The sequence below is a fragment of the Antennarius striatus genome, chromosome 17, assembly GCF_040054535.1.
Source record: "Antennarius striatus isolate MH-2024 chromosome 17, ASM4005453v1, whole genome shotgun sequence".
NCBI classification, from domain to species: domain Eukaryota; kingdom Metazoa; phylum Chordata; class Actinopteri; order Lophiiformes; family Antennariidae; genus Antennarius; species Antennarius striatus.
This window is the reverse complement of record NC_090792.1, coordinates 7,927,869-7,942,978: the sequence shown is the minus strand read 5'-3', so window position 1 is coordinate 7,942,978 and position 15,110 is coordinate 7,927,869. Positions and strand designations below refer to the sequence as shown.

At 42.8% G+C, this 15,110-nt stretch overlaps 1 protein-coding gene across 5 annotated transcripts in view; it reads right to left on the bottom strand.

Moving 5' to 3' along the window:
- The window catches only part of LOC137611254 (rho guanine nucleotide exchange factor TIAM2-like), a 93,071-nt gene that overhangs the window by 4,332 nt on the left and 73,629 nt on the right, over positions 1 to 15,110 (bottom strand). For all 5 annotated transcript variants that reach the window (XM_068339352.1, XM_068339349.1, XM_068339353.1 and 2 more), the window contains exons 16-25: positions 6,508 to 6,729; positions 5,438 to 5,506; positions 4,425 to 4,550; positions 3,826 to 3,934; positions 1,995 to 2,174; positions 1,683 to 1,801; positions 1,156 to 1,264; positions 681 to 739; positions 477 to 579; positions 92 to 185 (exon numbers count right to left, since the gene is read on the bottom strand). In XM_068339352.1, the coding sequence (XP_068195453.1) occupies positions 92 to 185; positions 477 to 579; positions 681 to 739; positions 1,156 to 1,264; positions 1,683 to 1,801; positions 1,995 to 2,174; positions 3,826 to 3,934; positions 4,425 to 4,550; positions 5,438 to 5,506; positions 6,508 to 6,729 (1,190 nt within the window). The remainder of the gene's footprint in view (positions 1 to 91; positions 186 to 476; positions 580 to 680; positions 740 to 1,155; positions 1,265 to 1,682; positions 1,802 to 1,994; positions 2,175 to 3,825; positions 3,935 to 4,424; positions 4,551 to 5,437; positions 5,507 to 6,507; positions 6,730 to 15,110) is intronic.

The following is a 15,110-nucleotide window of genomic DNA, read 5'->3' as shown; positions in this document are numbered from 1 at the left end:
GAAGACTGAATCTACAGGAAACAAATGCGTGCATGAATGAATGCATTCATAATCATCACTCATCATTCTACCTAAACATTTAACCTCTAACCTGCTGCACAGCTGGAAGACGGTCTCTGGTCTGCCCTCCACTTCAGACCTGGAGTGAATGAGCTCCCAGATGCAGCTGCTTTCCGTGCCCGACCCTGGGAGAGTGAGGAAATAAAGGAGAGGCTTTTAATCTCTCAGTCCAAATATGTTTTATAGTTTAAAGAGGGACGGAGGGTTAGGAGCTGAACAGAAATGTGTGTGTGTGTGTGTGTGTGTGTGTGTGTGTGTGTGTGCGTGTGCGCGTGTGCGTGTGTGTGTGGGTGAGGAGAATGAGCTTGGGTAGAGTGTGTGGGGAATATGAAGGGAGAGAGAGAACAAAAAGATTTAGTGGATGTACTTTGTGAGTGATTTAGTGAGGCTAATGTGGCGGCATGCTGCCCTCTTACCTGCAGTATTTCCCAATCTGACCTGCAGCGCGGAGAGCGGGATGAGCCAGCGGAACTTAAAGGGGTCCAAATCACCGTGAGAAAGCACTGATCGCGGGTTGGTCTAGTCGCCACATAGGGAGAAGAGAAAAATCCTACGTTTCACACCAAACATAGAATTTGTGACATGTACGAGTAAATGAGAGCGACAGACACAATACTTACCATCTTCTTCTTCAGCTTGTTATTTTCCCTGTAGACCAATATCACTGCTTTCTTGAACACTAGTGAGAGAGAAAACATCAGCATCTTAGTTTTGACTGCGGGTGCCTCTTGGGGAAAGCCGACTGAAGGGAAGCAGCCCACAAAACCATTTTAGATGCCAGCTTGAAGCCTTAAAGGATGCTACAGCAACGGATATTGAAACAGTGCTGCTGCAGATACAGTTCTCTGTGGCAGTAAACCCAACACTCCAGGTTTGTACTGATTAAACTTTTACGTGCAACCATCCATTGATGACAAAAAATGGATACCATACATAACATTGTCTGCCATTGGATCGGATGTGCACAACTCCTTTGGGGAAAAGATTACGTGGACTTTGATAGATAAGGAATATTGTTGAAGTTTTGCAGGTGCGGGGGATGTTGGTAGAGACACTCAATTTCCCAGAATGCAACAGCAATGTGGGCAGACTCACCAAACACGGTCATTTCTGGGTCTTTCCTCATGCGGCCCAGAGATGGATGGGGGTTGAGCCAGACCACAGCGGAATGCATGAGAAACTCCCCCATAGAGATCTCTGTGACCTGTGAGACACAAGAGAGCGTTTAGGCCAGACATTAACAAACGATTGACGATACAGGCTGACTTCCTGCGTTTTTGAATGAGATGGGATGAAGTGACTTTTAAGCAAACTCTAATCTGGTTTTTAACTGTTAAACACACACAGTACCCAAGACGGCCTACTTTGGCATTCACTTTGAATATTTATGCAATGATGACAAACTAAATACTCCATCAATTTCTAAATGTATTCAACCCCTTGAGGTGATGCACAGAGACAGCATGAAAACAACAGCTTCACTATGATGTACTGGTGGGTAACTGGATCAAAGTACTCTAAACTGTAGTATCCATTTGGTAATTGTATATTTACAGCAGGTAAAACTCATCTGTTGGTATTTGTGTGATGATTAGAAACTTGATTCTCAAACATGGGCCTACCTCTTTATCATGGCCCGTCTGCTCAGCGACTAGCTGATCAAACACAGAGCCATATTCCTCGTATATCTTCTGCATCTCGTTGATGTGGCTGGCCACCTTCTCCATGGCTCTCAGAGCCTCTGTAGGGATGAGAACAGGAGGAGGCATTAGCAGGGATCAGCTGCCGTCTGTAGCCGCGGCTGCTTTACATAACAGATGCCTGTTCATACACCTCACACCCATGCATGACAACACGAGGTGTGAACATTGTCTGCATATTTTTAGAACCTCCTGCCCAGGTGTGAGAGCGTGCATGCGTGTCTTCAGGCGTACCGGTGAGGTGGTAGTGCTCCTCGCTGTCGCTGTCGGTGAGGGAGACGAGCTCCCGGAGCAGCAGGGGATACTTGAGGACCCTCTGCACTGGTTTGATCAGATAGGACTCTAAGGTGGAGGAGTGCTGCTTGGTGGGGTTCCTCGTGTCGAGGAATTCCTTGAAGGTCTGATCTGTCTTGGCTTAAAAACAGAATAACTTTAAAAACATTTTCTTTCTCTGCTTTTTGCTGTTTTCCCTCCAGACTATAGTTTCATGCATATATCATCAGATAAACTCTGATCTGACACTGCAGTCCAGTGCAGAACCATTGAGCAATTAGCTGGTTCCAGCAGGGGGTGGTGTAGGCTTCTCCTCAAACTACCATGACTGTTGCAAGCATGCTTTCAATATACTAACTTCTATCAGTAAACTAAAGTGTTTTCACTAAATTAAAGAACTGCAATGAGGCAATTAAATACCGAGAAGAGTGATGAACGAGATCACACTGGGAATCCTCCATTTACACTGAAGCCAAAGGCACAGTGAGAAATGACATGTATAATACAGAATTAGTCTTCTGTAAAGGTGATGACATTTTCCTTGAGCTGTATGCTTCCATGTCACATACTGAGCGAGCCATTAAAGTATTAATTATAACACTCCCAGCCACCGAATGGCAGCGGCATCGACACCTTCTACAGTAATTGGCAGGCGATTAATGAGTCGACAAATAAACAGAGAAACGAAGGCAACTCGAGGCTGCTGGCATGACGAGGGGGGGTTGGTAATGAGAGTGGGAGAGACGGGCATATAATTACTTAAAGGGTTGAGGGATTCCCACAGATGTCTTCTTTGTGTCCTTGGATTAGCTGGTTGTAACCAGAGAGAGTTAACTGTCTGGTGAGTGATAGATCGGCTAACAGCCGTCATGTACAGGTGTTTTTGCCCACATTTTTTTAAAGAGTTTACACCCCACCATTTAAAGCTGTGTTTAAACAATGTGTGTGAGCCCTTTGAATTTGGCATCTCTTCCCTTCACTTGCATAATGAAGTACTTAGGAATCATCATGATGCCAAGATCCATCTGAAGAGGACATTCAGTGGTGTTTGACCACATTAATCCTCCAGTGTTGCTTTGTAACCATGCGCACCGTATCGTATTCTCCTCTAGGTATTTCTGACCCATCACAGCCATCTGAGTTTTTTCCCCCCCTAATCCTATTAAATATCCATCGCCCTGCTTACTTCGAGGAACTTCTCAGGCAATATTAGTAATGGGCCAGATTTAAGACGCACAATCACCCCTCCCATCGCTGCGTCTGCAAGCAGGCCAATCTCCTTACATTTCTTCTCAGCGCTGGGCAGCATTCCCAAACCGTAAGACTGGCATCTTAGCCAACATAAATCAAATTTAAATTCGGGTCTCAGGTTGTTAGGGTCACATATCTACTGTTGCTGGACAAGGTTATCCAAAGTCTACATATAAATTAATGTATTTGTTTTAAGACCATTTGAAAATACCGGTTTCATTTGTTCGTGAAACCGGTATTATGAATGCGTCTCCTGACGATGCTGTGATGTAATTGATTTGGGTTCCAAGAGAAGAGGTCAAAAACCTTCTATAGTGAACGGCATCTGACGCAATACGGGTGCAAGGAAGTTCAATTTAGTGAGACATTTTTACAGATGGATTTACTGCACCACTTCTCAGTAATGTTGCACAGAAAGACTTTATTTAGGCCGCCATGTATTTTTAATGACCTTGTGTGTGTGTGTGTGTGTGTGTGTGTGTGTGTGTGTGTGTGTGTGTGTGTGTGTGTGTGTGTGTGTGTGTGTGTGTGTGTGTAGTACCTCTCTCCAGGACCTTCTGAACCTTGATGTGGTTGGCACAGAAGCCACTGTAGAGCTTGAAGTGGTCAGCGTAGTAGAGGAAAGAGCCCCCGAGAGAAAACAGCAGCTTCTGTAAACAGTGTGTGAGAAGAAAAATACAAAGGCAGGGCCTGAATGTTACACACAGTTGGAGTGAAAGCGATGCCACAAAAAAACACAAAACACAAAACAAAGGAGAACAGCAAGAGTAGGGATGAAAGAGTGCTGATGTGTGAGGCTGTGACCACACAAATCCGTCCTCTCCCTCTCTCTCCTGGGAGACAATTCAAACGTCGTCTCTGTCCTCTCACCTAACCTTCTTGAGTGCACTGGCTTTCAGCAGGTCACAATCAAACCAGTGAACTACCGCCTCTTTCAATAGACCCCACACCTCGCCATGTCAGGCCTATAAATCAGCCTGTGATGCTCCTGTCACTGCCTGCATTATTGATGAACCTCAAGATGTCAAAGTTCACCGTTTTCTCCGGACTAGAATCTAGAAACTCCTGGTTGGTTCTGTCTACTCACAGAATCCGACATTTAATCAATACCAGCAACATGTTAGTGTACTTGCATCTTACCTTGAACTGCGACGGAGTCTCCAGGGTGCTGAAGTCAGGTGAGGAGGCGATCCTCTCCTCCAGGGTCTGCAGGAAGACCCTCTGAAAGTCCAACATCTCTGGGAGGCTACCAAACAAACTCTCCATCTGAGGAGAGCAAGTATAGCACGAGAAGGGGTGGAAAGAGGTGAACAAGTGAGAGGTGGGAACATTACAATTGAGAAAGTACAACATGAAAATGGCAACGTATGAAAAGGGATTGAGAAAAGGGAGAGAGCAAAGGAAATTAAGGCTACATAAAGAGATGTAATTCATAACTGTCAGTCAAAGAGGCACCTTGGAGTGCATTAAACCTCCACTCTGAAGCCTTTGTCTATGACTAAGGCACTTCGGGACAAGCTATGGCCCTGCTGCTGGTACGGCATGCATTCGCACCTCTACCAACACATGTTCTCCAACGCCCATACAGAGTCATCCAAAGCTGCTCAGGGGCTCACATATCCTCATTTATTCTGCGACCAGACACATCCCTCTGTCCCATAATGGCCTTTTAATACAGCCCAGTGCTCAGTGGCCTATTGACTAGTGTGTCTTTGGAGAGACATCCCATGTTTAAGGTCACACCTGGTGCTGCAGCGCTACGATCATTAGCATGCTGCAGCCAGAGCTAACTATTGACACAGGCAATAATGATTTAATCACACATGCTTTTACTTTGGTGATCAAGGAGGTGCACTGAAATCAACAGACAGTATCCTGCATTGAACTAATGTGAAGGTACGGTTGGTTAGTCTTTGGTTATGTGTCCCTGAGAGATTCTAGAGGGTCAACATAGGGGGGTGGCAATTTGTCCTCCAGCCAGTCACATTAGTAATAAGGAAAGATATGGGCTAGTGGAGTTCATCAGATTCACCTCTGGGTAATAATCACTTGATGAATTCAACAGCTTATATAGCCTCAACACCTCCTAATGAGCCTCTGGACACTAACTCTCATCATGCTCATGATGCAGTAGAATAAAACACGTCACCTACCTCGTCCAATGTGAGAAAGGTTTCGTTCTGCAGAGGTTTCAGGTAGATCTCAAACAAACAGGCCAGATCCTGAGCAAAAAAAGACATACAGGTGAAGGTCAGTGCCAAAATGAGAACAGTTTCCCCTCAACATGCCTTTAAAATCTGTTTTGTCATCAGATCACACCTTGATTCTCCCTTTATAACCTCCAACTGTCTTCCTCCCACAGTCCCTCACCTCACCCCCCCTTCTCCCCCCACTGCTCTAATGTGGCTGTAGCTCGTCTCAGTATCAGTGGGAATATTTTCATTAGGTTGATTTACGAGCTTCCTCCTCTTCCTCAACCCCCCCCCTCCCAAAGCAGTCAGTAGTGGTGCATAGAGTCAGATAGGCGGGCCTACACTCAGTAACTGTGAACAATACCTCCTCCCACAATTACAAATCAACTGCAGGTGGAAGGAGAGGGGTGCAGGAGGAGAGGTGCTCGATGAAAAATGAGGACAGGAAGACAAGGGGGGGGGGTGCTAGCAATGACAAGTGTTGTCGAGTCCAGGAGATCATGAATGTGGTCGTTAAATGTGCGTTGGGGAGGAAAAGGTTGTACCGAAATACATGAGGGCAACAATATGATTGGACGGGAGGAAGATTAATAATATCAGACCAGAGGAGTAGGGGAGAGGGAGGAGCCTGAAGTGTGGTGAGGGGAAGGGCTCCTCCGTGAGTTCTTCTTTTGCCTTTAATCAAAAATATTATTTGATTTTCTTTTGCCAGTCTTGAACTAATTGTATAAAAGCAGTTCAACATGAAGAAAATTGCTTGGATGTGTGAACTTGTTCTACCTGTAAGAAAACAGGCTTACATGCCTCATGGAACAATAACATATCATTGTTTTTAGTTCCTGTTTTTATCACAAGTTAGTTTCGGAAGATGCTATAATCCTTCTATCATTGTTGGATAAACAGAAGAATATTTGGACCAAAGGATTAGAAAATGTGTTTTGATATCAAATCAAAACAGAAGGACAAGTTTAAAGTTCTAATGTTCAATCATTTATTCTGTTAGGACACAAGTCAGAGCTTCGTGTTCTCACCTTCACGTAGGACTTCTCAGTGTCCACCAGCTCCTGGATGACCTTGCGTAACCTCTCAGTGGCACTCATATGCTTTGAGAATGGTCTCAGAAGAGTACTCTCTCCTGTTGTAGCCCCTCCCTCCCTGGCAGGAGGTCGTTTAGTGTCACCCATCAAACCCTCGGCGCCCAATCTCGTCCCCTCTTGGTAAGACTGGTACAGATTGCACACCGTGTCTACACTCTGTGGAGGGGGAGAGGCAGACAGAAACAAGTTGTATTGGATCACGGATTATAACAGGCATTTGGTTGACAAGAGGATGCCCTTCGACATCTCTGGAAGTGTTACAGATATTTAAGTTTGCATTCTCCGCTAACTGGCTTTGAATCAAAAGACTGAAAGACAAACCGGATATCTAAGCTGATAGCAATACAGCTCCTTATATTGTTCTTCTAGGGCCACAACAGTTACACAGCTTTGTGACACATTAATGATTCTAATGGAAAAATAGACTGAGACGTTTTTGAACTAAATCTGATGTCGTCTACCAGGATGAAAATGATGATGAAACAAGGGTAGACATTTCAGCAAGACAACAATCCAAAACACACAGTCAAGGAAACTGTCACTTGGTTTGAGAGAAGGAAAATAAAGCTGCTGGAATGGTCTAGCCAATCACCTCAGAAGAGAAAGAGAAAATCTATGGAAAGAACTAAAGATCAGAATTCATAGAGGAGACCCAAGTTTTAAATTGTTTGTTTGTGCAGAAGAATGAGCCAAAATCCCCACAGAGCAATGCATGAAAGTAGTTTCTTCATGAACTAGTTTCTTCTTGAGGATGATTACATATTATATATTATTATATATTTTACTAGCAGGAACCCATGGAAATTCCACGATAAAACAATATTATCAGACTTCATACCAAAGGTATGAAAACAAATGTATTGGTATTATAAACCAAGCGCACCCATTGCAGCATTCTCCCACCAGCAGGCAGCGCATCCCGGTCTGACCCAGAACTGGCATCGGTGAAGGAGAATGAATGAATGAATAATTAAATATATAAACTTTATGACTCATAAAGAAAGAAACAGACCAACAAATATCCAACTGTCAAGCATGTTTATCAACGGTCTTTGACGTGGAGCTGTCGTAGAAAATAGCCGGTTTTAACTCCGTCCATTCTGTGTGTACATGTGGACATGGGTCACACACACTGAAGTCACAGCCGTTTTCGTCGCAGGGAGACGCCTCCGGATAGAAAAAGTTCGGTTGCAGTGTCCACACAACACCGCAGACCAGGCTTTTTCAAAAAACTTCATTTTGGCCAGTTTTTTTGTCCCTGATATCTGCGTTGTCGTGTCAATGAAAGGCGTAACCGCAAAAAATGCCTTGCTGCGCGATGCCTTGCGCCATATTGTTCACGTGATTCCTTCTGGCAGATGCGCTGTGACTGGTTGGGCGCGTGATTGGTGTTAATTCGTGACACCGTGAGGTTTTCAAGTGAGGTTATTCAAATATATAGGTGGGATCTATATCCATGTGTACATTTGTAGAAATCACAGTTCAGGTAGTAATCTAGAAGGAATATGCGCTAGCACACATGACATCACCGTGTCTCACGTTGTGTTGCAGCAAAAGCTTGGCTAGCATCAGTTGGCTATTGTTTAGCTGGAGCTCTCCACATTAGCAGTGTAGCGTTAGCTCCATAGAACAAGGTCGCTATTTATTCCTTTCATAATTTTGGTATGAAGTCTGATATTTAACTGAAATTGAAAATCCCAACAACACATGTGATATATATATATATATATATATATACATACATATACACACATACATACACACACACATATATATATATATACACACACACATATATACATATATATATATACACTGTATATATATACATACATGTATATACACATACATATATACATATATGTACATATATACAGTACTTATACTGTACACATATATATATATATATACAGTGTATATACAGTGTATATATATATATATATATATATATATATATATATATATATATATATATATACTGTGTATATACCCTGTATATATATATTCACACACGCACAAACACATACATACATATGTGTGTATGTGTGTGTGCTTGTCAGGCAATACAGTAAAGAATCCATCCTAATTTATTACCTGACAAGCTACTCAAGCACAACCCTTCATCAACTGCAGCAAGCGTTTCTAGACAGCAGTGCACAAGCTATCAATTATGATGTGATTTATATGCTAAAAACAGCCTTGTAATGACCAGCCCTCCTTATTTCAAGTGAATGACATGATGTGGCATTATAATCTGTGCCTAGTCACTAGAATCAACAGTAATGATAAGCGCCAGTAATAGTAAGTTTCCAAATCAATGCACAGCAACCCAGCATGGTGGGATGGTCCGGACTCCAAGAGAAACAGCTGCTCAGCATCTCCGCCTCCCTGTGTGTTTGTTTGTGGGCAGATCGCATGAGCAAGTATTTAACTGCAGCTCACTGAGAAACACTGTACAACGACACACATGGATCGATACCACCTACATCCTACCGCAGTAAACATCAATATGTACATATTTCCCTAGCAGTGTGTGAATCCTGTTCGAGTCCACCCTGAAAATGGCGTGAGCTACCACCCATAACCCCCGAACCTCACTCCCGGGAACCCAAAGACAATCGCTATCTCCATTAATACCTGGAACTCAGCAGCTCATTATAGAATGGCCACTCCAGGGACTGCCCTTCAATTATTCACTGCAGATTGTGTGAGGATGTGTGAGATGGAGGGGGAGAAAAGAAAGAAAGACAGGAGGGGAAAACACATCTCCATGTCCTCTATGTGCGTCCGTGCTAAGCCTCTGTCAAGTGATCTACCACCCGCCCACAGCAGTGCTACCGCTCTGGAGCTCTTTGAATTGGACATGATAATTATGAAGGGACATGATGTCTCTCTGTGCTGTTGGAGGGATGTTCTCTTTGGAGTCGATAGAAAGATGTACAGAGCCAAGATAAACACAGGTGAAGATAAACATGACAATTCATTAATGGTCAAAACGACCACAATCTAGCAGCCATACTTAGACACAGTATTGTTTTGAGCCACAACGTTACCATGACGATAACATGTAACATGTTAATTAGTGGGTATTATATTCCACACTTTCAGTTTTGCATGTTTGCATGATGGCATTAGCTAACTAGCACTACATAAAGTACAGCTGTAACAGACAGTGTTAATAGTAAGTAAATACATAGATACCTTTTTTAAAAACCAGGAATTCCCTAAAGTTATAATTCATCCTGAGGGAGTCACAAAAACCAGCATTCCCTTTGCCTTGATACACTTACATCCAGTGAAATTTCAGTCTTATTCTGTCTCAGTTGACACATTTGACCACAATAAAGTAGAAAACTAGGTGAGTCACTCAACTGATTTGAATCGTATTTGACAGGAATTATACATCTGAGTGGAAAACAACAATTAGCTGAGTTTCCAGACGCTCCATTCTAGGGCCTCTTCTATTCAACTTCCACAACCACATCCATATGCTCCCACTGGCTCAGATTATAGAAGACTATGCCACACCATTATGGAATTACCAGAGTTATGCAGATGACATACGTCTTTACCACATCAGCAGAGGACTATGATCAAATCCATCCTCTGAGTAAGTTCACTGAGAAAATCAATGATCTGATGTGCCAGAATTCTCTTCAGTCTAAAATAAAACTGAAGTCATTGTTTTTGGAGACAAATAAGAACAATTAAAAGTCAGCTCTGAACTTCAGCTGGTGAAGTAGAACACACAAACAAGACCACCTGGGTTCTCGGCTGTCAAAGAATTGAATTGCTGCTGATTATAAAACTGATTTATAAAACCCAGGATGGTTTAGGTCCAAAATACATCCATCATCTGCTGTTACATTATGGACCATTAAGTGCCATCATGTTGTTGGGGCAGGCCTGATTCCTTTCTCTGCGTAAAAATAACAGAGAAATAGTAGAGTTTTTAATATCCGCAAATCTGGAGTAAACAGCACTTAGGTCTTTTAATTAAAGGATGAAGACCTTTGATTCAATACATGAGTCACCCAGTTACGAGTCTTTATTTCTTTTTATATCTTTTTAAAATTCCTCTCAAAATGATTTTTATATTGTTTTATGTTGTCTTGATGTGATCTTCTAATGCACTCTATATTTTGTATATAAAGCACTCTGAACTGCCTTCTTGTTGAAATGTTCTCTACAATTAATTCAAATTTTCCAGCACTAAAAAAGCTTCTTTCTCCAGTTGAGTGTGTGCAAGGTAATCATCTAATTTGATGTCCGAGGTAATGACAGGTAATATTTTATGCAAATATTTGTTGTGATTATCTATATGTCTACATTGATTTAAATCATGTAGACTCTCAGAATACAGTCATGGCCAACCTGATGATATCGTTCATGTCGCGATAGCAGCTGACACAGTACTCCTATTAAAGAAAAACAACACCTCCAAAAGTGACTCAGGCCAACAGCAGCCATCAGACCTCATTCCCTGAAACAGGCTGTGGGGAAAACGCATCGAGCCAGATGGTTGGACTGGGGCAAGACGTCAGAAGGAAACTTTCAGACATAGTTCAACAGATTCTTCAAAAAATCCAACCAGTAGCGCCGTACAGGCCATAGCAGCCTTATGGAGACAGATAACAGTCATATCTACCATTCACTGCTGCTGCAAACTCCTACAGCAAAAATGAGGCCTTCTCATGTCTCCAGAGATGTGTGTGCACCTGATAGCACAACACCACTCTAGTGCCAGATCAATTCTCATCACACCCACACACTGAAAGGATGTAGGCTCATGTTCATCTGACATAAATGACATGATAGAGGAGACACAGAGTAGTGGCGTAGAAAAGGAGCATGATGCCTGATAGGACACTCTGACACACACATTGAAATACACTTTAACCTCTCGCACAGCTTCAACACCAAAAGGCAGAAACATTCAGAGAACACGGCGAGGACAGAGTTCAAAAGGAATTAGAGGGTTTACTGAATTTCAGTTCTTTCCACTCGGACATACTGTACCTATCAGCAATTTTGTAGCAGAAATTCGTCAGTTCAATCCCCTATTCCTTTCTTGAGCAAAGCCCATCAGCTTGGACTACGCAGAGCAACTTTGTATGTGTGAATGTAGCTCACTATGTGAGTACGGGCTACATACAGTCATGACTCAGGATTTGCCATTGTATCACCACAAACCCACCTACACAGCCTGTTGGCTAGCCCAAATAACCACTTATAAGCTAAGGTCAGCAGCCAGCAGAGATAGGAGAAAGAGCGCCATGCAGGGTAGAAAGCGGATGAGACATTGCTGCTGTGAATTTCTATTCAGGTATATAACTGACGGCTGGATCATGTTTCTACCTCTCCTGGCCAAGAACGCTCTTAAGGTTAGGGGGAAAAAAACAAGCGTGGACCGCGAGGTAAAAACAAAAATCAAGTAAGAGTTTGTCCAATTATTTTGTCTTCCTCAGTTTCCCTCTGAAGCACACACACACACACACACACACACACACACACACACACACACACACAATGATCACAGACCTACCCACCTGCTGCAGGTGTGTGGGAAACCATTAAAAATGTGCTTCTTCCACAACAGGAATTTATTTCATGAATCACAAGCTAAAAATAACATCAATGACATTGCAAAAAACATTAAGGCAAAGTCATATCAGTAGTGACGCTTCAAAACACAGTTGAGTGCTGAATTCTCTACCTTCTCTTTAAGTGAGGCTCTTCAAAAAGCTGTATCAACTAATACAGCATTAACTGTGTTCTTCTATAAATGTTCACCATAAACAGCAGTCTGTAGAGCAGCCTCCACGTTGCTGTGGCCTGCCACTGGGTTCTTCGGGCCAGTGAACAGCCCTTCCTACGCAGCCTGCGTCTGGCATTGGCATTGGTCTCCACAGACGCTGCCTGGTTGTGCAAATTGATCGAACTGGAGGAAATATCCCTGGCAGAACTGATAAACTTGACTGTCCTGGTGACATCCATGTTCTTGCATCCTCCGCTTCTAATTTTCAACTGATGGTTGGTCAATCTTTTCTCGCTCATTGTCCTTCTCCTTCCCTACTCTATCATTAGCATCCATCTCCCTGTAAGGTTTGGGTCAGAAGCCTCCCTCTCAAGTCCACCTATGTCTGTTTGGTGGATGTGGCTTTGATGGGGATCAAGCATTGATCCTCCAACCTGCCATTCTGTGAACGTAGGCAGAGGAAAAGTGCTCGCTGTTGGCTTGATTTGCATATCAATCAGTAGAGGGCTGTTTAGTCATACGGAGGCAACTATTTCCTTTCTCTGTCCATCTCCTCCCTCTTCCTACAGCTGTACTTTGGCTCCTGCTATCAATCCTATTTCCCTCTGGATATCTCCATTCCTCCTTCCCCTTCCAGGCTCTTACCCTTGTTTTCAGCTCCATGTGACCTCAGAGTGATTTTGATGGCGCTGAATGGAGAGGCCAGGGGCCATATCAGTGTCCAGTCTGTCAATAGCTGTAGTACAACGCAGACTGTTCTGGCTTGTTACCTCCACACACAGAGGAATGGCTGACTCAAAAATGGGAGGTTCTAAGCCAGTGGGGATAACCAGGCAGGAATGTTAACTTGCCAGATAAATAAAAAAAAGTAACATGGATCTCACTTTACAGCTCACCTTTACAGGGAATACATAGACTGACAGATGGACTGCTTGCTTTCAAACTCTAGCAAAACTTGATTGTATTGGAGAATGTTTTGTTGGATTGAACATTCATTGTTGCATTGAATTTAGATTCAGATTTACTCGTGGTTTCTTTAACCGTTCCACTATTGCACTTCTACATTCAAGACTTATTAAATGTTTTTGGGGCACGATATGCCTTTGTAGGAGAGTTACAGTGCTGAGTTTGTTGGCTTTCCATTAGGTAAAAATACCTGGTGCTATCTTTTTCAGTACCACCATGATTGTGGTTCCAAATGAGCTGAGCAGATACTAACAACTCACATGAAACATTACAGGCCATAGAGGGAATCATTTCTGCATGATTAGTTCATTAATATCTGACATGGTCGCCACACTCAAACAGTCAAACTGCTTCAGTGGCAATGACTTTTTTTTATTATTGCCTCCAGTATATTGAGGAGGTACAGATGTTTCTGTCTGACAGCTGATTAGACGATTATATAAGCTGTGTCAGATTGAAAATTATGCAACAGCATTTTCATGTGCCATCAACCTAACATGAGATGGTAATATTCCATAATGAAAAAAACCCCAAACATATAAGGTTAGTCGAGCTATTACTATCTACTTAAGACCGGCAAACAAAAATGTTTTTAATGAAACTCCCAACATTTGGTATACTCAGCATACAAAACAGTCTCCAACTCTTTTAAAGCTCCAACTGAGTCATTCAGAGCTCGATCTGCTTTGCAGATGAAATGCCGTTCAAATCAAAGAAGCCCTTTTACTAGGGAGATGGCCCTATTTAGCAGAAGTAAACAAACATGGTGAGGGAGAAGATGAAGAGGATGGGAAGGAATTCAGGCATATCTCTGGGGTTGGCTTTACCAAACTCTCACATGAAACGGAGACAGAGAGAGAGAGAGAGAGAGAGAGAGAGAGAGAGAGAGAGAAAGATAGAGAGAGAGAGACAAAGAGAAAGAGAAAGAGAAAGAGAAAGAGAAAGAGAAAGAGAAAGAGAAAGAGAAATTGAAAGAGAAAGAGAGCAGAGGCTTCTGACCCGTAGGCAGGTCGGTGATTCATGTGCCGTGTTAGTGGTCTATAGCGCCACAATGCCATTGTGTTTTCAAAGCTTCAAAAAAAGATGCTCATAAATCAAACAGTAGAGGGGAGGAGAGAAGTGGATGAGAGGGAGGGCTGGTCCCGTCGCGCTCCACTCAAGACCATTTACGCCTTTTATTATTCATTCTAAACAAATATTATTCCGCTAAGTCTCGAAGGGCTTGGGATGAGGAGTGTTTTAATAATGAAGCCAGCCTCAGATTAAAGCACCCATTCTACCGGATCCCCCAAGCTATTCAGATCCACTCCACAGCATGACTATTAGTACAAAAGCAAAACAATGTTACAATACAATACTTACTTCACTGTGATGCTTGAACCACATGAAACTTCAGGAGAAACCCTCACCGCCAATGCTAAACATGGCTTGACAATAAAAAGGTCCATGGAATAAATAATGGCAGCCGTGTCCCCTGTCTGCTTCCTGACCTGGAAAGTCATCAATCTGGGTGATTCAGAAGCAGCCAAAGAACCCTGAACAATCCGTACTCTACAACTGACACATATGGCATGATACTAAAAGATAATAGACCTACTAGACACACAAGGTGACCGTTGAGAGTAAATACACACCCATAAAAATTCTTAACCACTAGTCAGACCAATACAATTAATTGCAGGAGAGCACATATTGCAGACATCACGGAGCACAGTAAAGGTGGCCTTTTGACCAGCTCCCATCTGCCTCCATAAAAATATGACATGTTAAGTGGTGAATTAAAGACAGCATTGAGAAGACGAACAACAGTCTA